This window comes from Chrysochloris asiatica, unplaced genomic scaffold, assembly GCF_000296735.1.
Source record: "Chrysochloris asiatica unplaced genomic scaffold, ChrAsi1.0 scaffold00101, whole genome shotgun sequence".
In the NCBI taxonomy this organism is placed as follows: domain Eukaryota; kingdom Metazoa; phylum Chordata; class Mammalia; order Afrosoricida; family Chrysochloridae; genus Chrysochloris; species Chrysochloris asiatica.
The window spans coordinates 9,519,959-9,546,647 of NW_006408619.1; the positions used below are offsets into that span (position 1 = coordinate 9,519,959).

General features: G+C 47.1%; 1 protein-coding gene across 1 annotated transcript in view; it reads right to left on the reverse strand.

Moving 5' to 3' along the window:
- Nucleotides 1-14,460: 14,460 nt before the first annotated feature.
- Nucleotides 14,461-26,689, reverse strand: part of RHCG (Rh family, C glycoprotein) — a 32,761-nt gene continuing 20,532 nt past the window's right edge. Inside the window, exons 4-10 of the mRNA XM_006867171.1 lie at nt 24,856-25,003; nt 23,886-24,052; nt 19,233-19,370; nt 18,974-19,110; nt 18,545-18,669; nt 18,275-18,348; nt 14,461-14,529 (exon numbers count right to left, since the gene is read on the reverse strand). Of these exons, the coding sequence (XP_006867233.1) occupies nt 14,461-14,529; nt 18,275-18,348; nt 18,545-18,669; nt 18,974-19,110; nt 19,233-19,370; nt 23,886-24,052; nt 24,856-25,003 (858 nt within the window). The remainder of the gene's footprint in view (nt 14,530-18,274; nt 18,349-18,544; nt 18,670-18,973; nt 19,111-19,232; nt 19,371-23,885; nt 24,053-24,855; nt 25,004-26,689) is intronic.

Consider the following 26,689-nt stretch of genomic DNA (forward strand, 5'->3'; position numbering starts at 1 on the left):
GGAGTTGGTTTTGACTCATAGGGACCCTGTATAGGGTTTCCAAGGAACAGCTGGTGGGTTTGAAGAAGAAGGATCTTTTAGATACTGGATGTTCTTGAATACTGACTCCAAGGCCCACAAAAGGTAAGGCTCAACTGGACCTGATTCCTTATTCTGTGCCAAATGCTCCATTGGGTCTTGGGAGAGACAGAAACCAATGTTCCCACCCTTGTTAAACCACATGGACATAGGATGGACATATTCTGTGGTACAGTCTACATGGAGGTGTGCCATGGTGAAATGGCATTTGGGAAGGCTGTGTGGAGGAGGGGACATTAGAACAAGTTTTTAAAGGTGGACTAGGAGTGGTGATGATAATAATAGTTTCAGCTTGATGGTTGGAGAGCAGCCTGCCACATTCTAGTTGACCTCAGGCCAGTGACTTCACCTCACTGGACCTAATATCCCCAGCAGCACCTACCAGCCACTGACTTTTTGTACTTGCTACCAGAGCCCTGGAGTTCTGGGGTGGCGCTTGGGTTAATGCGTCAGACTGCAAAGCAGTTTGAACTGCAGGATCGGCGGTTCAAGCTCACCAGTTGCTCCTCAGAAACCCTATACAGGGTCGCTATGGGTCGGAACCGACTTGACAGCACTTAACAACAACAACAACAACAACAACAACAACAACAACCAAAGGCCTGGTTTTTGTCCCTGGCTCGGAGAAGGGTAACCCAGCTCTAACCCTAGACCCAGCCTCAGTAGGAGGGTTCTGACTGGTTTAAGTCTCTCACAGAGGTACCAGTCCCACATTTAGGCACTGAAGCATGTTGCACTTGTTGGCACAGTTATTTACTGCTGTGGCGCTGCGGGTTAATGTGCCAGACTTCAAAGCTGTTTGAACGGCAAGATCGGCGGTTCAAACTCACTAGCTGCTCCTCGGAAACCCTATACAGGGTTGCTATGACTCGGAACTGACTCAATGGCACTTAACAACAACAACAACAACAACAACAACAAGAAACCACCTCAAAGCTTAGCCTAAAATAACAAGCACTTATTTTGCTCAACAAATCTGCAATCTGGGTGGGAATTTGTGAGACAGCTTAACTGGGATTGCGGAGGATCTATTTTCAAGATGGTTTACTGGCATGGCTGGCAAGTGGTTGTGGCTGTTGGCTGGTTACACAATCTAGACTGTATTTGGGGACCTCGAATCTCTCTAGCTTGGACTTCCTCTGAGCATGGTGCCTGATTTCCAATATGTGCCGTGGAGTCGGTTCTGACTCATAGCGACTCTGTACAGGGTTTCCGAGGCTGTAAATCTTTATGGGAGCAGAAAGCCTCATCTTTCTCCCACGGAACAGCTGGTAGTTTCGAACTGCTGACCTTGAAGTTCGCAGCCCAATTCGTAACCACTACGCTACCAGAGCTCCTTAGGCAAAAACCTGAAGACTTTTCTTAAGGTCTTGGCCTGGTCATTGGGCACGGTGTCATTTTTGTTGTGTTCTATTGGTCAAGCAGCCCTAACCTCAGACTTGAGGGAAGGCAGAGACTCCAACTCTCAACAGGATATGTTTAAAGACTTTCAGAGTCATGTTTTTAAATCGCCACAGTTAACAAGACATGGGGAGAAACTTGTTGGGGCTTCTGGGAAAGGTTTCTTTGCTCTCAGAAAGAAACTTAAGTATAACGGAGTCACCACTGAGTGATAAATATGAGAAATGAGACAATCCCCAGAGATACAAAATGGTCACATGCTTGACCTGCCATGATTAGACTCTCAGTTTCATAAAATCCAGGAAGCGGGAAAGAGCATGATAATATCGTCTTCATATGTTACATTTGGGATCATAACAAAGCATGCCTAAGTCCACGTAATTGTGTGAAATACATTTAAATTCCTGCAGAATTTCTGTTGTTGTAAAGTGCCATTGAGTTGGTTCTGACCTATAGCAACCATGTATAGGGTTTCCAAGGAGCAGTTGGTGAGCTTGAACTGCTGATCTTGCAGTTCAAATGGCTTTGCAGTCTGGCGCATTAACCCGTGCCACACCAGGACTCCTCAGTAGGTGATGAAAAACTCAGTATTGTCAAGAGGTGAATCCTTCCTGAATTAAACCCTGGATACAATGCGGTATCGTTGAGACTGGCATTTAGACAGCGATTCTCAAGCTCATCTGGAAGAGTAAATGAGGAAAATGAACCAGGACATATTTTGTTTTGCTGTTGTGGAGAACATACAGAACAAAACCTACACCAATTCAACCTATTCTCCACACACAATTCACTGATACTGATCATACGTATTCTTCAAGTTGAACAACTATCCCCATCCTCCTTTTCTGAGTTGTTCCTCCCCCATTAACATAAACTCACATCTTGGATGTGGTAAAAAACATGTGAAACTGTTAATTCCAGATTAGTAAGTAGACACAAGTAAGCTCATGCTTATCTTGTTTTATGGGCAATCATCCCTGAAGAGTAGAGTGGAGCCATGGGTATCACAGGAAACCAGATTATAGTCCTGTCTGAACCATGTCTGAAGCCATCGAGTCAGTTCCTACTCAAAGCCTGATAGTGACCCTGTATAGGGTGTCTGAGGACCAGCTGGTGGGTTTGAAATACCGATCTTGATATATCCTTAGACTTTTTGTTATGGGAGTTAATTAAATCCCTTTATCCTTAAAACCATTTTAAGTTGAAGTTTTCTGTTACTTACAACCAAAATTGCCTATTGGATACAGTAATGATCATGTAGCATTGTTTGTAAAGCTTGAATGAGATCATATAAATGCCTGCTTTTCCTGATGCTTGACACATGGCAAGCCCTTTCATCCAGCTGTAGTTTGCTGTATTTATTCTGGAAGAATTTTCTGAGTTGGGTCATATGAGGAACAGTGTTTAGAAACTGGTAGATTCTCTGACCTCCAGGAGCTTAGAGTCTGCAACTGGAGCCAAGAGAAACAAAAAGGTGATTAAGGAGCATAGTGGTTACAAATTGGGCTGTGAACCTGATTCAACAGTTCAAAACTACCAGCTGTTCCGTGGGAGAAAGATGAGGCTTTCTGTTCCCATAAAGATTTACAGCCTTGGAAACCCTGTATAGGGTTGCTATGAGTCGGAAGCAACTCCAACCAATGGCTCATGCAACTGAGAGATCAAAGGATGGCCTTGTCTCAGGGGTAGCAGGATCCTGGTACTCAGATGATGCCAACCAGGCTTTTTTCAATGTGTCTCAGGTCTCCTTCTTTGTGAGTTTGCTGCATTCATTCTCCAGGAGGAGAGCATGGATTTTTGTCAATCATAGGCTTACATCATACCATCTGAGCAAGTCAAATCATACCATCTGAGCAAGGAAAAAGAAGACACCTCTTTCCCCAACATCATGTACAAAAATCTCAGGGAAGGCATCTGATTTGCCTAACTTATGTCATGTGCCCATATCTGGCCAATCACTGTGACCAGGGGAATTGAATACCATGTTTGGTCAAAAGTGTATATAGTATATAGATACTTGTATAAAACAATTATGCCCTATGTGTACATTTATGTCCCATATGCTATCTATTGCTGCATAATATTATCACTCACTCACCAGCATAAGTCAACATATATTATATTAAAATTTCTGTGGATCCTCCGCACGGCTGTAGTCAAGGTATTGGATAGGACTGAGTTCTTATCTAGAAACTTGACTGGGGAAGGATCCACTTTTAAATTCATGCAATTGTTGGTAGAATTCAATGAATTGCAGCTATAGGACTGAAGGCTCATTTTCTTGTTGGTTGTTGGGTGCTATCTGTTTCTAGAAGCCATGCTCAGTTGGGCCCCGACATGGTTACCTGCTTCAAAGCCAGCAGTGGAGTGAGAGACTCCAGCAAGGCAGGTGCTCTAGTCTTACAGGAAGTAACCACATAGTCACGTGCATGTAGTCACATTGATCCATCACCTTTGCTGTTTCCTGTTGGTTAGAAGCAAGTCATAGGTTGTGTCTACACTCAAGAATATGGAATTATGCACAGAGGTGAGTGGAGTGGATGAGGCCACTTTTAGAGTATACACACACATACACACATATGCTTATTGAGTAGTTTATAACAGATATGTGTATGTATGTATACATGGGATAGTCGTGAGTCAGAATCAACTCAAAGGCAACTGGTTTGGAACCCCTGGGTGGTGCAAATGGTTAACACAGTTGGCTGCTAACCAAAAGATTCGAGGCTCAAGTCCACACAGAGGTGCATTGGAAGAAAAGCTGGAAATGGACTTCCAAAAATTCAACCATTAAAAACCCTGTGGAGCACAGCTGTGCTCTGACACACGTGGGATCACACTAGCAAGTCAACTTGATGGCTGCTGTTTGGATGGTTGGGATATATGTAATTGTTTGACACAAATAGTACTAGACTATCAAATGTGACATTTCCGGTATGTATTAGCATTTTTACCCAACTGCTATGAGCTAATTATCCCCCTCAATATTTGCAACTCAATCTGAGATAGATGTTCTTTTGTGTTTTACAAATGAGAAAACTAGACTTAAGGAAGTGAAGCGACCTGCCCAAGGTCAGACAGACACGTAAATATTGGTAAAGTTGGATTTAAACCCAAGTCTGTCTGTTCTTTGCACTACATCAGGATGTTAGTGAATGAAGCAAGACTCACCTATTGGATATTGTCAAGTGAAGCCAACTGCCTCTGTGCTTGGATATGACTGAATCTTCTCCTTTACTTTTGTGCCTCTATATCTGCTACTCTGGGCCCTTCCCCAATGGCACTTTTGCCCCTGAGCCTAGGTAAACAACTATGTTGCAGACACTGGTGGTTCAATGGTAGAATCTCATCTTCAATTTTGGCCAATGTACTCTATGTGTAACCACCATCTCTCTGTTGGTGGAGACTTGCATGTTGTTGTGAGGCTGTTGTGTTTCAGTGGTTTCCAGACTAACATGAACTAGGTAGAAAGGTCTGGTGATCTGCTTTTTTTTTTATTATTAAATAAATGTTTTATTGTGAATTGTGTGATAGTCTACATGGGAGAACATTAGTTTTACATCTATTGTTTCATTGGCATATTTACCATCCCGTTCATGCATCCTCACCCAACCAAAGGGTGTACCCTATAAGCCTGCACCCCCCACCACAGTCCTCAGCCTCTTTCCCTCTCTGGATCCCAAGTCCCCAGCCACTCCATCTCTTCACGTTGTCTTCACTGCTTCTCTGGATAGGATCCTGCTCTCTGCTCTTCTCCATTGATGGTCCCAGGGCCCTCCGCTCCTAGACTGAAAAGTTAATCACTCCCCTCCTTGCTACAAAATATCCACCTTTATTTAGATTTCCAACCCTCACCTTCAGTCCTGATAACAATTATTCACTATTGCATCACAAGAGACCCATCTATATTTCGTTTCATCAGCCCTTCCTGGACAGACTGGATACTATTCACTGGAGACTCTACCTTCATCCACACCCTTTGGATATAAGTTCCCTCTTGAAAGCTTGTAAGCCAGTCACTTCTTACCTTTGTATCCCTCCCCCCATTTTGGGTAGCCAATGTCCAAGTTGCCCATCCCTGTCTACCCTTTGTGTGGAGGGGGTGGGAATAGTTCTTGCAGCAGGGATTTGTTTCCTCTTTTGAGCTACGGCATTTATAGGTGTAGGTGGTGATCTACTTTTAAAATCAGCCAATGGAAACTCTGTGGATCACAACGAAACATTGTCTGATCTGCAGAGGACACAGGATAAGGCAGCATTTTGTTCTATTGTTTATGCGGTTGTCGTGAATTGGGACTGACTTGATGGCAGCTAACACCAACAACCATGAACTAGTACTGGCCTATCAGCTACTGTCTCTCCTTTCCCTTGCCCTCTTTCAATAGGTGGTTGGCTCTGCATCCACTTGAAGGATGGAACTGTGCAGAAAACAGATAGCTCCCCCATCATCTTCTTCCAAATATCAAAGTCTTCTAGAGAATGAGATTTATGGGCAAAGCAAAGGCAGAGTGTTTGGAAGAACAGAGGAAAAAGAAGAGTTTTTCCTTTCTCCCACACTCCTAGAATAGAGAAAAATTTCTCCAAGCTAGGAGAAAACAAAAGAGCAATAGAATCATTGGGTATTGTTTCTTGTACATCTGAATTTAAGAACCGAGATTCATAAATTTTCACACTTTGGGAGATACCTTCCCAGCCCACAACCCCTTTCCCTGAGCCCTGCCTGTCCCTCTACCCCAGGGCTTGATGTATCATTTTGGTTGCTACCCGAAAAGGATTCAAAAGAACAGGGGCTGACATAGAACTTTATTTCTCTCACATACAAATCTGAGAAGGATGGTCCTCGGTGATGGAATGGGAGACCTGAGAGGAGCAGAGACCCAGACCCCTTCTGACTTGTTGCTCTACCATTGCCAACATGAACTTCAATTTCATCTGAATGTCAGCTGCCAGGGAAGAAAACAGAACCTGGAACATGACTTGGAAGTAGTGTACAACCATTTGCATTCATTGGCCAGAACTTGGTCATGTAGCCACGCCTGCAGGGAAGGCTCTAGGAAATGGAGGTTTTAAAAGGAGGTCATGTGACCTCTACCATTAGGCAAGAAAGGTAGAATAGATGTGCAGGACAATTAAGAGCCTTTGCCAATTGGTCACAGTAGTAGTAGTTTGCTGTCATTTTTTCTTCTTCTTCAATGTCATCCTGTCCTGTGGCCTAAGCCTTGTATCTTGGCTGAAAAGAGTTTGAGTTTCTGCTACGTCCAGTCCCTAGAACTTTCAGTCTGGTGGTTTCACTTCTTGTGGCACCTTCAGGAACTAGGTAAGGCACGGGCAAGGCGAAGGCATGCCCTAGTGTGAGAACAAGTGAGGTAAGGAGACTCAGCATAGGTCTTGTCAGCTGTTTTGCACATCAAGTTTAGGGATGACAGTCTTGTCCACCCTTGTTGCTTGTAATCCTGATGGCCTGTGCCCAGATCCCTCACTCTGGTTACTACTTCCTTCAACTGGAAGCAGAACTTTCTGGAGTGTAAGGTGGCGGGGCTTTCTAGGCTGAAGAAAAGACTGTTCTAGCTTGCATCTGGGGCTTCTACTTTTTTAGGTCACATTTAGATCAAGACAGAAGTGCTGCGGGATGGTAGGTTAAGATGGGACACTCTAAACCGTATCTCAGAACTCCTGAATCATTCAGTGTTTCTGCTCTATCTATCCACAGGCTACCTCCCTCACGGAGAGAGCAAGTGGCAGATTGCTCACCTGGGTCAGTCCTGGCAAAATCTAATTAGTAGTCACAGCTGGTATCTTTGCTTGATGCCCTCCACCTCATTCTCCCAGTGTACCCATAACTTATCCATTCATTTGCTTATTGTCATTCATCCATTCATTGAACAAATACTGATCAAGCCCTTGCAATGTGCCAGGCTAAGCCTTAGGCACTGGTTTACTGTGGCAATAAACAATGCAGACATGATCCCTGTCCACAGAAACCTTACAATCTACCAGGGACACTACTGTTAATGATCTAACCACACGAAGTACCAAAGACTTGAGAAATGACATTTAAAAAAAAAGGCATAAAACAAGTGATTCTGTCTTGGTCTTGAGCACAGGGGAAGCTCCTGTAAGAAATGTTTCCTGAAATTAAAGGAATGAGTAGGAATGGACAAGGTCAATGGAAGGGGCAGATGTGAGATGTGTGTAACATTCTAGGCAAAGATCACGGCCTGAAGTAGAACTGAGTGTGGTTCGTGGAGCAACGTGACCAACTTCTGTGTACCTGCAGCCCCGTGTTCCCGTGTTGACGGTAAGCTGAGCACATTGCAGGGCTCAGGGTCCCCCCCCCCCAGCTGGTCCCTCCCTGGGTCATTGTGTCCCTGTGGCATCCTCATTACCTCATAGGGAACTAGGCTCCAGTCAGTTCTGATTGATGGTGGAGGGAGGAATGAACCCTCACGATGGGTGAGGGGCAGAGGGGGCAGGGGAAACAGGTCCTGCTGGGTTCAAATCTCTGCTCCTTACCAATTAGTTGTGTGGCTTGGGCAAGCCACTTCATTTCTCTGAACCTCAGTCTCCTAGTCTGTGCGATTGGAAAGCCAAGGATTGCTGCTGCTCTGGATTGCTGTTGGGTTCAATGATGGATTGTGTAGAAAGTGGGTTCAATGATGGATTGTGTAGAAAGTGTGGCACAGTTAGAGGCACTGACGCGACTCAGAAATCCAGCACCCTAACTCCTCCCAGGCCCCACACTGCTCCCAAACTCTCCAAAGCCTCAGGCCACACCAGCAGGGGTCCTTTTCACCCTGAAGGTACCTAGAGGTCCCCTCTTCTGCCCACCCCTTCTCTGGGCTCCTTGCCATCTTCCACACCCCTCATCTCTGCAGACCCAACCGAACATTGCAGAGCACAACCCATCTGGAAGTTTCTGAGCTCATGGAAGAAAGGTCCTGTGTTGGTGGGCAGGGGGCTTGATCCCAAGGCCTGGATGCCCCACACCCCCTGGGCCAGCTTGCTCCTAGGAGAAGGGTCCCAGTACCTCCTATTTTCCCAGCCAGGAGGCCTGCAGTTCCCACATTACCACATGAATGGGGCACAAGGCCCCTGTCCACTTGAGCAAACAATTTGGCTAGCAAATTGGCATAATTATGAGAGACAGAGAGGGAAGAAAGACGCCCCCACCCCTATGGCCCCCCAGTGGGCGGCTCCCACTGAGTTCCTCCCAGGCTTTGTGGGCCCAGAGCTCAGGGCTGATTAGAAACCTTGTGACCTTTTCAAGAGCCCTAAGTGATTGGTCCCCTTAATCTGATTACAATTTGCAGAGCCCCTCCAGCCGCCTCTGAAGGGCCTTTCTCAAGCACCCCACTCGATCGTGCGCACATACGAGTACACACACACACACACACACACACACACACAGAGCACCCATTCCCCCTCACCATGCTGCCCTTCCACAGCCAGGGACTTCAGAGCCACCTGATTGTCACCCTCAGGTCCTATTTCTTTGCAAGGTGCATCCCAAGTCTCAGATACACATGCACTGACATTGCCCCTAGCATACTGGGTCACCCATCTTTAGGGTGACCCACACCGATAGGCCAGGAGTACATGTGTATACCAGATATGAACCCACATGTGTACCAGGTATGAACATGTGTAAATCACATGCATAGCAGGTATGAACATGTGACCCACACTGACCCATGCCCAGGCCAGGAGTACATATGTATACCAGGTATGAACTCACATGTGTACCAGGTACGAACATGTGCAAATCATATGTATACCAGGTATGAACATGTGACCCACATTGACACATGCCCAGGCCAGGATTACATATGTATACTAGGTATGAACTCATAAAGCACACACATCCTAATGGGTATGTCTTCCTTCCATCCATCTTCTTTCCCAGGTTGCCCTGGCATCCAGGACCATGATCCCCCAGCCTCAGGGGCAGCCTGCTCTCCATTGCAGCCACTGTTTCTAGGGTTCCTGGGGCTCCGCTTCCAGGGGATTAACCTCAGCAGGTAGCCTGGCCATGCTCAGGCACAGGCTGCTCCCCCCTTGGGAACTCAGCTCAAGGAGCTGTAGTCAATGGCCGAGCCCTCCACCTCCAATTTGTAGCTCTAATCCCCCTGGCTGAGCCACAATGGCTCCTTTACCCATACTTGTGCCTGGCTCTCACAGGCCTCAGCCTGGCCTCTCGCCACAAACCCTGAACTGAGGCCCCCAAGAGCAGCAGCTTGGGATGGGGCTGGGGTGGGGGGCAAAGGTGGGGCTATGGAAGAAGGGTACAGATGAGGATATAGAGATGGGAAGGGAACAGAGGAGCCTGTTACTGTTAGCTAGAGATCTCCACTTCAGAGGAAGAAAGTCAGACATGTCGAGGTAGGAGACCTGCATGGGGCTCTGCGGTGATAACAATCTTTGGGACCCTTTGCCTGGAGGGCCCTAGTTAGGATGCCCTTATCTTTTTCTCCAAGGACCCCCAGTGGTCCAGAGATTAAGCCTTAGGCGACTAACTAAAAAGGCCAGCAGTTCAAACCCCACTAGCCACTCTGTGGAAACAAGATGAGACTGTCTACTCTTGTCAAGATGACAGCCTTGGAGACCCTATGGGGCACTGTGTCTCATGGGATAATTATGAGTCAGGATCAATTTGACGGCAGTGGGATATCCTTTTCCTGAAGACCTCATCTCTGAGCAGTAGGCTGGGCCCAGAGCCAGAGGAGCGCAGACACAGGTGTCAGAGGGACCTAGGCTCAAGTCTCAGCATAGCCTAGCATCACCTTCAGTATAACACTTTCAATGACTGAGACCCAGAAAGGCAGATACCGCAGCCTCTCTGGGTCTCAGTTTCCCCACCTGTAAAATGGGACCGAGCTAGGCTCCCTCTCATAAACAACATCCAACAGCATCAGACATGCAGACTGAGGATAGTCTTTGGTGTCCCCCAGCAGACCTCAGAAAGAACCTTCACAGATTGGTTTTCAGGACAAGCCTGCCCAGTGGCCAGCTGCCAATATTTTAAAGATCTCTCTCCCGACCCCAGGTGACCCAGAGCTGGTTTGGGGACTAGAGGCCCTGACCCGGAAGAGGCAGGCTTGGGCTCCCAGTACTGCTTCGACGACGCCCAGAGGCTGTTGCACTGGCCAACTCCAAGCTCTCGGAGCCCTCCAGGCTCACTTCTCAGGCCCCAGGTAAAAGTAAGGAGGGGCGAGTCCCGGACCAGCCCCGCCCCCAGCCCTCTAGATTGGGCCTCAGCCTGAGAGAGGATCTCTGGCAGCCCGGCACCGGACGACCCCCCCACCTGCACCGCCATCCCGCGCTCCAGGCCCCTCCCAGGCCCTCGGTGGGCGGACCCGGCTGGGCTGGGCCGGCTCTGGCGCGGGAGGGAGGCTGGGGAACGGATCAGCTGAAATCAAAGCCGCCGCTCCCCTACTCGCCATGCTGCACCCCTGCCGAGCTGCCGCGCACCTCCTCCTTTGTCACAATGTTTTTCAATCCGGGGAAGCAAACTGTCCAATTAGAGCCGGGGCCTCTGGCTTCCATCTTTGCCGACGTTTAATTAACATGCTTCTCTTGGCAGCTGCTGACAACTTCCAGAAACAGGTTGTAAAGGGTTTTTGTCTTTACGCAGCATGGAAAATGAGGGGTGTTACATCGCGGGAACATGAATAGGTTGCATTTCAGCTCCCTCCTCCCTTTCCATCGTCCACCCCCTCCCCCCCAAGAGGAATGGAAGCCCCATGTGTAAGTGTGTGTGAATGGAGGGGCCGTGGGAGGGGTGGAGGCAGGAGAGACCTTCCCTCCTTTTCTTCTCACCTCTCCTTCCCAGGAGTCTTTGCTCCACAAAGGATCTGGCTTCTCCATCTTCTCTGTCTTATTCTTATTCGCCATCTGTCATACTTCTGCCTCTTCTCTCATCTAGCCATAGGGAAACCTCACCACGTTTATTCCTGCCCATGGGCCTCTGCCCATGCTGCCCTTTGGCCATCTTTCTGTTAAAACTCCTATTCAGCCTCCAAAACCCTGCTTAGACGTCCCTGCTTTGAGGAGCAAGGGCATCAAATGCCTCTCTAGCCACCCCTGGCAGAATTCAGGGTCGATGATGGGTGTCAGATCTGCCCTCAGCTAGACTGTGAACTCTTGAGGACAGGAACTGTGTGTTTGCTCTGCCCAAGGCATGGAGTCTGGCCTCAGTAGGTGATGAAAGATGGAGATCTAAACTGCTAAAGCCTTGCACCATTGTGGAGGGAGACCAGGGTGGGCTTGGCAGGGAGGAGGAAGAGAGGGCTGGGAGAGGGGTCTGGCGCTACCCCCACCCTTCCAGAGACTGCCTTTGAGATTAGGAACAGGGCCTCAAGGAGGGGACTGTAGGTATGGTGATTTCCACTGTGGATGAAGGCTTAGGGATGGCTGCTCAGACCCTTCATCCCTTGGACACTCAGCTCACCCAGGGCTACAATCAGTGCCTCAACTCTTTACAAGGCAAGAAAGGGCCTTGCAGAAAAACCCCAGGGCAAGGGTAAGCCCTGTTAGGGCTCACTGATGAGGCAAGCTCTTCCTTTTCAATCTGGGATGGGTGGCAATGTGTGTGTGAGTAGGGGACCAAGGGATCAGGTCTGGGGGAGGAGGACTGGCCCTACACCCACCCTTTGAGATTAGGAGCATGGGGCATGAGGCCGGGCCTTTGGGGTCCTTCTGTCCTTCAAACTGGTCCTGTTGGAGCATTCACATTCATTCTACAAAGACTCTCTAGGCCTTTATTCACGGAGGCCGCCATGTGCTTGGCACAGAGAATGGGAGGTGCTGGTTGAGGGGCAGGCAGGGGGTAGAGGAGCCCAGCAGGCAGTGCTAGCAACTAAGTAGTCCCCTCCAAGGGCTTAGGTCTAACCGTGGTCGGACCCAGCTCCACTCTTGGCCTGCCATTCTCAGGATAAGACCACCAAGACCTGGGGCAGCAGGCCTTCTACAACTAGGACCTGGCTTGGACACACCCACAATCTGTTGTTCCTCCTTCTCCATTCCCAGGCAAGGGTGGAGGGGAGTATAGGCCTGCAGGCAGGGAGCAGCTGGCCTTGCTCTCTTGTTCCCAGCCAGGTCAGCATCAGCAACCTCCAGAGGCCTGGAACACTCCATGGAGCCTGCAGGGAGGGAGCCAAGAGCAGTGGACCACTGTTACGCTGTTACGTCCTGACATAGTCTTTCCTGGATGAGGTGGGCATTAGAAGCAACTGGTGACAATCTTCTTCTTCTCGTTCCTTAAATCCTAACATCCCCTCCTCTGATTAAATCACTCCAGACCCAACTATCTCCAAGCCCTAGCTTCCAGGAAGATCAAGTAATGACCATCAGAGCAATGATAACAACCTGGGCTCAGATCCCAATTCTATTTGACAACTGTGTGGCCTTAAAGATGTTGAGCCTCTCCCAACCTTCATTTCCTCATCTATTACAAAGGGAGAAGTAACAGTAGTATGTTACTCAGAAGTAACATGTTCTGAGGTTCCTGGGTGGCTCTACTAACTAATCAAAAAAGGAACCCTGGTGGTATAGTGGATTATGCTTTGGGCTTCGAACCACAGTTCGAGTCTACCCGGTACTCCACAGGAGAAAGATGAGATTTTCTACTCTTGTAAGATTTATAGCCTCAGAAATCCTCTACAACCCATTATGAGTTGGACCTGACTTAAAGGCCAGTCACTAATGAAAAGGTTGGTGGTTCAAACTCATTGCCACCTTGGGAAAAAGGCCTGATGATCTTCCATAAAAATGACAGTTAAGAAACCCTCTAGGGCAGTTCTACTTCATCTGTAAGGTAATAAATACATAGGGTTGCCATGCACTGGCCTCAACTTGATGGAAACAGGTTTGGCTTTCGTTTGTAGAGTTCTTGGAAGGGTTAGATGAGTAAAGAAATAGAAAGGGCTTGGAGAGGAGGCAAAGCAACATTGTTGTTGTTTTGAAGTGCTCTCAAGCCAGCTACCCTACATAGCGTTTCTGAGGAGCGGCTGGTGGATTTGAACCTTGCAGTTCAGACTGACCTTGCAGAGCAGTGCTTATCATGTTGTTGTTGTTAAGTGCTATCGAGTTGGTTACAACTCACAGCGACCCTGTATAGCAAGCAGTCCAGTGTTGATCCTACAGCACCACATCAGGAGTCCCACTTACATATTAGTTCATGGAAGAAAGGCAGGAAGGGAGGGAGAGAGGGTGAGCCTTGCTTGAGGGGCTCAATAGAATAGAGTTAGACCTGACATCTCTGTTTCTATAGATGAGGAAACTGAGGTTCAGTCTCTAGAGTGATGAGAATTCTAGAGGTCACACAGTAAGCAACAAAGCCAGCTGTCCACCCAGACCTTCTCCCATCTATTCCTCCTAGTCCAGTGTGCACTCTGTTGGAATACCCAATGAGCAAAGGTAAGTACAGGCTTACCTGTGCTTACTGTTAAGCTGTTAGTGACCAGCCTCACATGTTTTCCACCACAGCATGTGTCTCTTCCATCAACCAAGCATGATCACGCCACCCTAAGTAGCAGGGGTCGCAGCTCCCACCCTCATTTGTAACTTTTCTCTCTCTCTCTCTTTCTCCCTTTTTTTCTTTTAGTTTTATTATGGTAAAATATATGATGGGGCTTCCAAAATTTCGTGGAAAAAATTCCATGATCTTTTCATTCCATTTTTTTCCACAAACTTTTAGAAGCTCTCTTGAATAACAAAATTTGACATTTTTACCATTTGCAAGCAATACAATTCGGTGGCATTAATTGCATTCACAATATTGTGCAACCTTCACTACACTATTTCCAAAAATGCTTTCATCACGCCAAACAGAAACTCTGTGCCTACTAGTCCATGCTTTCTTTTTGTCCCTTTTCTGGTAACTCCTGATTTCCTAGAGTGGGCCCCTACCTGGGAGAACCTGTTCTTCATCCCCTATGGACAAGTCAAACCTATGCTCACCTGCCTCTCACCATCCCTGGACGTTTAGGGTGCCACGGTCTTGAGGGCAGGGTTCTCAGGGTGGGAGCTTATGGTCTCTTGTTTTTCCGGCATCTGCAAAGAAAAGAGGCCGCTCTGAGGTCCTGGAGGAACTAGACCTACAGCCCAGGCGAGCCAGGAGCAGTAAACAGTGTGTGGTAGGCGCCACCTAGCGAACATTGTGCATTCTGCATGCTATGGAGCACAGTTTATTCTGTCTGCAAAGAACTCTGGTAACATAGTGGTTGAGTTGGGCTGCTAACCTCAAGGTCAGCAGTCTGAAACTACCAATAGTTCCGCAGGAGGAAGATGAGACTTTCAGCTCCTGTAAAGACTTACAGCCTCGGAAACCGGATACAGGCTCGTTATCAGTCAGAATTGACTCCATGGTACACAATCACCAACCAACCACTTCTTGCCATGCAAGCACTGCCCTGGGTGTTGGAGCATACACGGCAAGGACCAGGGCAATGGGAGGCATTCAGGTGAGTCACACAGTGACAATAACATTTGCTAATAATCCAGGGGCCAGTAACCCAGGTTGAGAGGATTCTGGGAGGATGTGCTTAATCCACTCTTGAAAAATAAGTAGGAATGAGCCAGGAGAGAGGTTCCTGGTTGGTGATTAGAGGTGGGAGATGCAGGGGAGGCTGGAAATGAATCCAGAGTGCATGATGGGACAGATAGGCCCTATCTTAACCTCGGAGCTTAGACTTGATCCTAAAGACAGCTGGTGGGAACATCTATCTCCTTCTCATCTTTTGGGAAGCCATCTCACCTTCCAGCTAACCCATCCAGAGGTAGAGGAGAAGGGAGGGGGCTTGTCAATGCTGAGCTTCCATTTGCTTGGAATTAGATTGCTTGGAATTAGATACTGCTGCAGGATACAGAGCTGAGAGAAGGTGTGATGTTTGAATACATGACAAAGATCAAAACAGATCCAAGAGTGAGTGAGCTGCTGTGTATGGGAACTGAAAATATTTTAGAGTTTATTTCATCAGCATTACATTTATGTGGTTCTAATTATGGTATCTATAAAGTGCTTTAAATATAGAATGAAATAATTATGTAACCAAAAATGTATTAAGAATATAACAACACAGAAAGGTCCTCAAGATAGGGAGTTACCGAGACAGCAGGCTGCAAAGCTGTGTGCAAAATATCCCAATGGTTTAAGAATAACATTTATGTTCGAAGAACAACCACCACAAAGGCTCAGAGGAAATATACCAAAAATGTTAATAGTGCTAGCATTCAGGTGATGGAATGTCTCTATTTTTCATTATTTCCAGATTTTCTTTAACGCTTATTTTATTTTTAATTTAAAAAAAATGTCATTTGTTGTTTGGTGCTGGGTTGACCGCATGTGAGAGAGTAGAACTGTCCCATCAGGTTTTCACGGCTGTAATCTTTTCATTTGTTTATTATATCTCTAGCTCTTATTTGGTTTAAAACAATTGTTCATTGGGAATTGAGTGAGGGTTTACACACAAGATTATCAGTGTTACGTTCAATACAGGCTGTAAGCTGTATGGGAGCAGATCACCAGGTTTTCCCCCCAGAGCCATTTAGTGGCTTCAGATGCTCAACCTTTTGGTTATTAGCCGATCATTTAACCATTGTGCCACCAGGGCGCCTCAAAAAACCATTTAAGAAGAGTGAGTTTAAGATCTTTGATGAGGGACTAAAATATATTAAATGGTTATATAATTATTAATATTTATTAAATATATAATTATTCTATTATAAATGGTTATGTTATATATATATATATAATCTCTTCAATAAATGGTGCTGGCAAAACTGGAAATAAATTTGCAAAAGAATAAAATAAAACCCAAATCTCACATCGTATTAAAAAACGAACTCAACAGGGATTAAAGACCTAAATGATTCCGTTGTGACTGATTGTTTTCAGGATCAATCACGATGGTCACAGCTGTGATTGTAGAAGACGTATAACTAAAAGTGGGGAGCAGCTAATCTTTTTTTCAGGGACAGACGATCCCAGGACCATCAAGAAGACAGAGCATAAGTAGAGTGTGAGATCCTACTCAGAAAAACAATGACAGCAGAGACCGTGGCCAGCCGATGGCATAGAGAGAGTAGCTGAGGTCTCCAGGCCCATGGACTGAGAAAGGCTATGTGCCTGAGGGTAGGAGGCTGGCTTGCAAAATGTGCCCTTTGGACATTTAAATGAATAAGTATTTTTTGTTTTATCACTGAGATGAAATCAAACTTATGATTGGTTGAAAGTAAGATTGATGATCTGGTCTTTCACTCAATTCACAATAAAAAGTTAAATTATTTATAAAAGAGTAAATTTAAGAGGATTACTAGATATGTGCATGACATTGATGTGTAATGAATATTAGTTAAAAGGACACTGAAAATTTCTGGAATGTTTTTTAAAACACAGAGCTAAATGAAAGCCAATGATGGATGGTCCTTCATCCCCAGGGTCCACAGACACAGGCCTGTGGTCAGTCTTGAGGGAACAGTGCAGAAGCTAAGGGGATTCTCTCATCCTCTATAATGCAGTGCAAGTGGTTGTTGTTGTTAAGTGTTGTCTAGTCAGGAGCTCTGGTAGCGTAGTGGGTACGAATCGGGCTGCAAACCTTAAGGTCAGCGGTTCGAAACTACCAGCTGCACCACGGGAGAAAGATGAGGCTTTCTACTCCCGTAAAGATTTACACCCTCGGAAACCCTATACAGGGTTGCTATGGGTCGGAACCGACTCGATGGCACATAACAACAACAACAACAGTCAGTTTAGACTCATAGTGATCCTGTATAGGGTTTCCGAGGAGTGACCTTGTGGTCCAATGCATTATCCTGCAGTGCCACACCAGGATTATGCATGAGGTGGGAGACCTAGCCAAAGTCACACAAAGTCCAAATGTGTCATATTTTTGAGTTTTCTGGTATTCTACTACTTTTAGTTCCTAGAACAATTTCCAAGTTGGATATTTGCACAAATACCACTCTGGCTGCTGAAAGCTGTGGGTCGTCACAGAACTCGGTTTTGGTGCCAGAATCAGGCAGACCCTTCTTCCCATGTAGAGGGCCCCAGGCTCTCCTGAATTAGGCTCTCTGGGGCAGCACCTGAGAGGCTGCATTTCCACAAGGTCTCCAGCTTGCTCTTAGGGAGACCAGGTGAGCCCTGCACTGTGGCTTTTAACTCGGGCTGTATATTTGAATCATCCTGAAGCTTGAAAAACAAACAAAAACTTATGCCCAGGCCCCGCACCAAAGCAATTACACCCAAATTCTTGGCGACTGAGGTTTGGGCTCTGAAATGGTTGAAGGCTCCCAAGTGATGACAGTGTGCACTCAAGGCTGAAACCACGGGTCTAGTGCAGTGGTTTAAAATCAGCATCACCTGGAGGGTTTGCTAAAACAGAGTGTTGGGGCTCTGCCTCTGAGTTTTGGATTTTACAAGTCTGTGGTGGGGCCTGAGAATTTGCATTTCTAACAGGTTCCCAGGTGATGCTGTTACTACTGGTCTGAGGACCACACTTTGGAAATCACTGATCTAGAATATGCCTGAATGAAGCCCTGAGGGACAGAAGTAAACTCCAGCTGCAGTCCAGACTGTGGGCTGTTTCTGTGACCACTGTAGCATATGTAGAAAGAGACATCCATCCATACCAGACCGACCCTCCAAACCCTGGGTCCTGGGGAGCAGGGAGGGGAAAGCTTTCATCTCCCAAGAGATTTGGCCTCCCAGACGATTGTATAGGATGATGCAGGCCTTCCACCCTGGCTTCAGGGTCCCAGTCAGCTCCTTTGTGCTAGGGGACATGTCCACAGAACTCACCTCCCAGTAGATCTCATCCTCAAAGCAGTTCTCATCTGCAGGCTGTGCCCAGAATGGGAGTTTCAAAATGATTCCTAAACAAAGTGAGAGGACAGAGGCAATCAGGAACTACCATCTTGGGAAAATCCCTTCTGGGATCCTTGGGCTGAGGTATGCATCTCCCTAGCCCCACAACCAGGAGTGCAGAGGAGGTGCCTGGGAGCACTGGGCTAACCTCCGGTCCCCTACTCAGGCAGGCTCCACCTCTTCATCCCAGTTACTCCTACTCACCTACAACACCACCGCCCACCAGGGCCATGGCTATGGACACAAAGATGCCGGCAGCCTGGAAACTGCCCTGAAGATCTGTGGTCCTGTTAGTCTTGCCACTTTCAAGGTCAAAGGCATGGGCAAGCCTGGGATAGAGACAGGGGGCAGGTCAGGGTCCCACAGAGAGGCAAGTCACCATTGCTGTACTCCATAAATAGAAGTGCGTACCAAGGCCACAGATGCATTAAACCCTGAACCTCAGCCTTCCCATCTGCAAAATGGGAGCAGTGGATTGATCAAATGGTCTCTAAGATGTTTGTAGAGCTTGGAGAGAGATGCTAGTGGCCCAGAGCAGGAAAGAAGGGAGACAGACACATTCTTGGATCCTAGAGGATCGAGGGATGGAGAAGGAAGGAGAGAGTTCAACCTCCCACTGCCCACCATACTCACCCTTCCTGCCCATACACTTGCAAGTTGGCAGAGGCTGCTGTCACCGCACCCACTATGCCACCGATGAGGCCAGGCAGGCCGTGCAGATTGTGAATGCCACATGTATCCTGAATATGCATGTGGGCCTCCAAGAAAGGCTGGAGAGGGGAGGTGTGTGCCGCTCAGACTCAGGGGCTTTGAGTAGTCCAGGATTCTGGGGGTTCTCATACAGAGACTTGGGATTCCCCCAACCTCCCTCCCTTAGGACCCCGCCCCTCACCGTCAGGTACACGAAGCCCAGGGTAGAGATGATGCCACTGATGAAACCAATGATGAGGGAGCCGTAGGGCATGAGCATCATCTCAGCAGCGGTGCCCACAGCCACACCTCCTGCCAGTGTGGCATTCTGGATGTGCACCTGTGCAGGAGACCCAGTAGGTGGAACTCAGCCCTCTCCCTAGAGCATTTGCACTGCCCCTTAGCTGACCAGGAACAGCTTGGGACAGTTGTCAGCAGTACTTACGAGCCCCCACACCAGCAGGTCTGTCCATTTCCTGTGTGCACACACATCTGCAGGGGAGCACGTGCACTCCACAGATCTGTGAGCCTGGCTGCACATCCATGAGTTCCCTTTCTGTATGTGGTCCGTGCGTGCTGTGTGCACCAACTCACACGTCCCAATGTCCTCTACATGTATGTGTACTCAGCACAGGTACATGCAGCCCTGACATATATGATGCACCATGTCAGAGAACCTCTGCACTCAAAACAGTAACAGTATTCACTGACACACCTGGGGTCAAAGGCTGCTGAGGGATGGTTTCATTAGATCACCATAAAATCCCATGAGGTAAGTTCACTTATCTTTTGAAGTTTACAAATGAGGAAACTGAGGCACAGAGAGGCTAAATGACTTAAGACCACAAGCTGAAGGGTATTTTGACCTAGGTCTCCCTGGGGTGCAATACTATAGCCCTCAAACCTCCATAGGTGAGTGAACAAGACAACAAAGTTTTCTTTGCCTTGGGATGGGCAAGTAGAGCAACTTGAAGAAGCCTGCCAATCCAAGGAGCAGGCTGTGAGGAACCCTGGAGTAGGCACCTGGCAGAGGGGAGGTGTCTCGGCTACCTTGCAGAGCAAGCTCAACACAGAATAGCTGTTAGCATCCCAGGCTTGGGGGCTGGGGGAGGGGGCGGGTGGAGAAGATCAGAGGAAAAGGAACCAGCTCATCCAGAGCAATTGGGCATAGCAGAATTGTCTTAGGCTGTGTTCTCTAGAGAAGTGAAACCAGTGAAGCTCTTATATACATAACCAACATTTATCTCAAGGAAATGCAGTTGTAAAGGCTGGCAAGTCCATGGGTCAGACGTCAGACTGGAGGCTTCTCCTGATTCATACCCAAGATTAGCAGGTAGAACAGCCAGCTGTTGGATGCTGTTGTTTGTTGTTGTTAAGTGCTGTTGAGTATGTTCTGACTCATAGAGACCCTGTATAGGGTTTCCAAGGAGAGGTTGGTGAATTTAAACCACCGATCTTGTGGTTCAAATTGACCTCTTGGCCCAGTGCTTTATCCCACAGCACCACACCAGGATGCACTTGATCGGCAGGTCACTGGCTCTAGTCCAAAGAAGCAGAGGTCAGTTGATGACGAGCCAGATATGGGTTTCAGATCAAGCAAAAAGCCAAAGAGTTTTGACAGAACATCCACATATATGATTGGATGCAGGCCACACCCAAGGACGCTAAATTTCACCTTACTGACTGCTCATAACAGAACTCATGGAACTCAGAACACATTATATTCGATCCCATCATGGGGATGCTTGTAACTTTACATAACTGCCAAAACACTGAGAATCATGGACCCGCCAAACTGACACACTGCCTTAACAACCACCATCAAAACACCTGCACATACACACCCTTACACTAGCTGTAAGCTCTAAATAAAGGCAATGAAAAAGTCATCCTCACACCTAACATGAGACACCAGCACATGCACAACCAAAAACACACTAGTGCCATTTACAGCTTATATTTTATAAATGAGGGAAACTAACCTATTGGATACACAGACACAGGAAGAAATGCTCATAACAATTTCTGTCTCTTGTATTCCAGAATACTCTTCTTTACCCCATTATGTAAAGATCAAACTGGGTTCCCCTTGGCAATTAGGATCACTCACACCAGCCAATATAGTAACTTCTTTCTTTGCCTGTTGGTTCAGAGGCATTAAGAACCCAAAATAGCTGGATAGCAGTCTTAACTTCCATCTCAATGGAATCAGTATTGTGTTGCTAGGTGGGTACAGTCCTCCTTTTGGACCTTAGAATGGCACCACTCACTATTATTCCTAGTGACCCACTCACTATTACCCCTAGCGACCCACTCACTATTACTCCTAGAGACCCACTCACAAAATTTGCGATTCCTGTCCCTGAGGCCCATATGATTTGTGGATTACTGCTTATACATTAATCTGATGTACATTATTGTAACCATGCTCACCTTGTCTTTGTTGATTAAATGCTACCACTTGGGCCCTACTACCTCGTAGTCCAATCAGCCCCACTGTAGTTAGGTGTCTTAATTCTATTAGAGCAGTCCCCATTGTCAAATCTGATTTACATAAAGTAGCAATCCAATCATAGTAGTCTTCAAGGATTCTGGGGTTCCCTTCACAAATTTGTTCCTCACTGTTGTGGGAAAAGGTTTAGATCTATGGGTGTAACCGATAAATTCACTCCAACAGGCTAATTTACCTAAGCCTTTCATTATTTTCCTGTACAGTGTACCAAAGCAGGTTGGATCTTTCTCCTTGATTTAGTGTATGCGACTGCATAATGCATGTTTCAGTGAAGCAACGAAATAAACTATTAGATCCTTTCCTAGCGTCTCGAGCTGAAACACTGAATGAAGAATTTATGCTTGGTGGTGGTGGTGGCTGTGTGCCATGGAGTTGGTTCCAACTCATAGCGATCCTGTACCGGGTTTCCGAGGCTGTAAATCTTTACAGGAGCAGAACGCCTCATCTTTGTCCCATGGAACAGCTGGTAGTTTCAAACTGCTGACCTTATGGTTGGCAGCCCAATTCATAACCACTATGTTACCAGAGCTCCTTATGCTTAGTGGGCCCATATCAATAAGACTGATCCAATTTTACATTCCTTGCACTATTAGCCCACATCCTTAATAGGCATCCCATGCATGTCAGATTTTTAACAAAACTGAAGTGGACATATTCACAAATCACTGAAGCTTTGCAGTAAGTTTACAGGCATGCTTCTCCACATAACAAACAGTTTCTAGATAAGCATTTTGTGTAAGGCCAGGAAGACCTCAAAGATGTGCCAAGAGAGGGAAGACTATCAACCTCAGCGAATGAAAAAACTGTGGCTGAAGTCCAGAAACTGGTGGAATGAGACCACAGAATTACCACTGATGCATTCGCTATTGAAGTTGGGATCTCACACGGTCCAGTATTTTCAATTTAAGCAAACATCTTGGTTTTGCAAGCTTTTGGGTTGATGGGTGCCAAAAGCAGTGCATGAAGTAAGCAATATTAAAGTTAATGAGGATGAGTTTTTGGAATGATTCAAAACCAGGGATGAGTCTCAGATTAACCAATATGATCCAGAGAGCAGGGTCCAATTCAAAAGAGTGACTTCTGAAGGCACCTGCTGGCCAGCAAGGCAGAGAGATCAGATCAGAAGCTTATGGTGATTGTTCCTGGGGACTCCAAAAAGGTAATCCTAATAGATTTTTTGAAGGAAACAGGACAAGAGCAAGGGCTTATTAGGTAGAAGTTTTAAGAAAATTAAAAATGACATTGGTGAGAAAAAGGCCAGGAAAGTTGTGCCAAAGAATTTTTTTCCATCATGAAAATGCACCTGCTCATTCTTCAAGGGTAATAAGGGGAGTGTCCTATGATAATTTTGTTGGGAGACTATCCCATTCACCCTATAGCCCTGATCTTGCTTGTCCATTCAGACTTCTTTTTGCTCCTCAAACTCAAAGAACCTTTAAAGGGAACATGATTTGAATCCCTTAAGGACACCCAAACTGCTGTTTTGATATGAAATGGAAACACTGTCTTCAGACGTGTATAGCCCTAGAGGGAGGACATGTGGAAGAACAGTATCTTCACATTTTGATATTTTCTATTACTAAAGGTTTCTGTGACTTTGGAGCACTGCTTTTTGACTTATCCTCATACAGACAGAGGGAAATGGCCCATGTGGGTGTAGAGGCTGGAAAGTCCCAGAACTGTGGGTCAGACATCAGTCTTCTGATTAGTGTAGCTGCAGGGGCTCATAAACTCAAGATCGGCAGGTAGGATGGAAGTCTGCTGGCTCACAGAGAGTGGAGGCTAAAAAAAACCCAAATTCACAGGCAACATGGCAGACCACAGGTTCAAGTTCAATAAAGCAGAGGTCAGATGATGATGAGCCAGATGCAGGATCCAGATGGATTTAGAAGTCAGAGAACTTTTTTAGAACATCCATATACGTTGGATGCGGACCAAACTCACAAGGATACTCATTTTCAGCTGATTGGCTGCTCACAGCTGATCTCATCATGGAAGTGATTGCATTGTATCAGATCTCATCAAGGAGATGACTACCATTATTACGTAACTGCCAAACTATATCATAACTGCCAATCATGGCCCAGCCAAGTTAATACCCAACCTTAATCATCACAAGAACTTTCCAGGATCTGGTCCAGGGCTCTGCTAAAAAACAGGTAATAATTTAGACAGATTATTTTCCCTTAAGCCTCAGTTTCTTCATCTGAAAAGTGGGTAAAATAGTGCTGCTGTTGTCTGCTTTACAAAGTTGTTGGCATGGTAACCAGTATCCACGAGGCACAGACAAACCTAATCACACCTCCCCACCAAGCCCCTTTACCATCTCTGTTCCCCGCTCACCATATCCAGCTTGCCCTTCTTGTGCAGGGCACTGGACAGTGCCACCGAGGTGAGCACACATGCCGCCAGGGAGCAGTAGGTGTTGATGACAGCCCGGTGCTGGGCATCCCCATGGTTGGACACAGCTGAGTTGAAGCTAGGCCAGTACATCCACAGGAAGAGGGTGCCTGAGCCAGGTCAGATAGGCCGGTGGGTCAGGGAGACAAGATGTTAGAAAAGGTCTGTCCTTTGGGCTACAGAGATGCCAAATGAAACATACATTCCAGCTGCTACCCACCTCTGCAGTTTCAGGCATGTTTAGTGCCTAACTCTTGCCTTCTACTCCACTTCAGGAAAACTCTCCTGGCCAGCCATGATTGCTACTACAGTATCATGTGGGAGAGTCTTTTTCTCCATGCAGAGAAATTATCTGGTGGCTTTGTTGTCCCTTTACTACACTTTGAGGAGTTTCCTGAGGGCAGGGCTAAGTTTTAAGAAACAAGAGTGAGAGGGTTGGTATGTGTGCTTTGAGATAAATGGACACAGGAAGTAGAAATGCATGCCTGTCTCAGCTCATGAGCAGATGACCAGTTACTGGATAACAATGTCTGCCCTAGGGCATTCTGGGGAAAATACTGGATGAGCAACCAGCTTCTCCTAGTCCCATAGGATCCTGGAAGTGTCTGCAAGCAAACTCCCTCTGCCTTTTCCCCAAAGGGAACTAGTTGCCACCTGTTAGACCATGTGCGAATCAGATGTGATCAAGGAGGCCTGCACTTACCCACCAAGGCCATGCTGTCCCATCAACAATGTGTCTCACCCATCATGGCAGCTCTCGCCCATATGTGAGACTTCCCCAATTACGGGACTCTCCTCTATCCTTGCACCCTCACCCACAAGGTAGGTAGCTCTCACTCATCGTGCCAGACCTCACCAATCATGGCAGCCCAAGCCCATCATGGTGACCCTCAGTCCTCATGACAGCTCTCACCAATCATGGCAAAGAGGTCCGAGTGGTACACAGAACTCTGCCTCTCCTTGCTCTTCTGTAGGTTGGGTCGGTAGAGCATCCAGGTCACTGTGAGCCCAAAGTAAGCGCCAAACGTGTGGATGGTCATGGAGCCGCCTGCATCCTTCACCTGGAGTGCAACAGCCTGTCAGGTTCTGACTCCTGGTCTCCCTCTTCCCACACACAGGAAGACAGAAGTCCAGGAGCCTCTGACTCTGCGGCCCCCACAGACCAATCAGAGGGGAAAAGGGAGAAGGTGGTGATCCATGAAGACAAGTTGTAAAGCCTGCCAGCCAAATGCCAGGGCTGCACGTAGGCCCCTGCATCACAGCCTCACCAGATGGGGAAACCCAGGCTTGGAGAGGGGACTGACTTGACTGAGTCACACAGCTGGAGAAGCAAAGCAGAGCTAGAACTCAGGGCAGCTAGACTTCCCATGTAGTTTGTTCCCCACTGGCTTCCACCTTGTCTTAATTCTCGGGTCTCTCCTCACTGCACTGCCTTTGCACAACCACCCCTAGACCAATAGCACTCTCCGTTAAGTAGCTGCCTTCCCCCTTCCCTGGCATCCTCTCCCTCTAACTTCTCAGTCAGCCAAGTCAGCCACATCTCACCCTCTTCCTCTCTGTCTCCTAAAGTCAGAGAAGGCAGAGTTGGTCCCCTCCCCATCTGTCCTTCCCTGTGCCTCTTGCCTTATCTCACTCTGTGTCTCTCACTTGATTTTAAGTCTCGAATTCCTCATTTACAAAGTGGGGAAGGTTATAGGGACTTGGCAGGGCTGTTGTGAGGATGGAACTAGGCAATGGGTATAAAGCACTTGCTAAGTGCCAGGAACTCAGTAGGTGCTCAGTTGATGCTAGCCTCCTCCTTCCTTCTTTCTCATCTTCTCTTCTCCACTCAGAACCAATCTCAGAGGGAAGCCCAGTTAGAACCACAGACTCACCTCTTCTCTTTAGATCGGGAAGCCCAGTCAATGTGCTGCCCAAGGTCATACAGCTACTTGTTTCCCTCCTAACTGCATGACCTTGAGAGTGCCACTTAACCTTTCTGAGCCTCAGCTTTCTCGTCTGTAAGATGGGGGTAATGATTGTTCCAGCCATGAGGATGCAAAGCATTCAGAGCAGGGTCTGGCAAAGAACAAGAGCTCCCTATCATCAGTGATGACTGTTGCACTTAAACTTACCTTAAACAGAAGCTAACAGGTTGTCATGTGGAAAAAGAACTTCTGTAACAGACTGGGGAAGGTTCTTGAAGGTCAAAGGAATCTCTCCTGTCTCTTGACTCACTCCTAAGATACTACCTTCCCAGCATATTTCAGATCTCAGTAAACAGCCCCCCTGTTGACTTTCCCACCTGGCTTACATTCTTTCCCTCACCCCCCAGCAGTATCCCCAAACCCACTGTCCATTGCTGCCCAGGAGACCCTATTCAAAGCAACCCTAAAGGACAGAGTAGAGCAGGCCCATACGGTTTCTGGGACTATAAATCTTAAGGGAGCAAACAGCCTCATTTTTTCCCATGGTGCAGTTTGTAGGTTTGAACCACCGACCTTGCAAATGAGCAGCCCAATGCTTAACCCTAGGCACCTCCAGGGCTCCTTCATCAGTATCCAAGACCTGTTTATTCCTCTTCCTTTATATCTCAAATCAACCACTTTCTTCTCATTGCACTAACCCAGTCCTGGTCCCATTATCTCTCTCCTCAAGATGGCTATGATAGTCTTTTCACTGGACTTCCTGCCTTCCAACTGTTTTCATCACAGACAAGGGACATTTCACCACTCCTCTGCCTAAAACCCTCTGTGGCTCCCTACTTC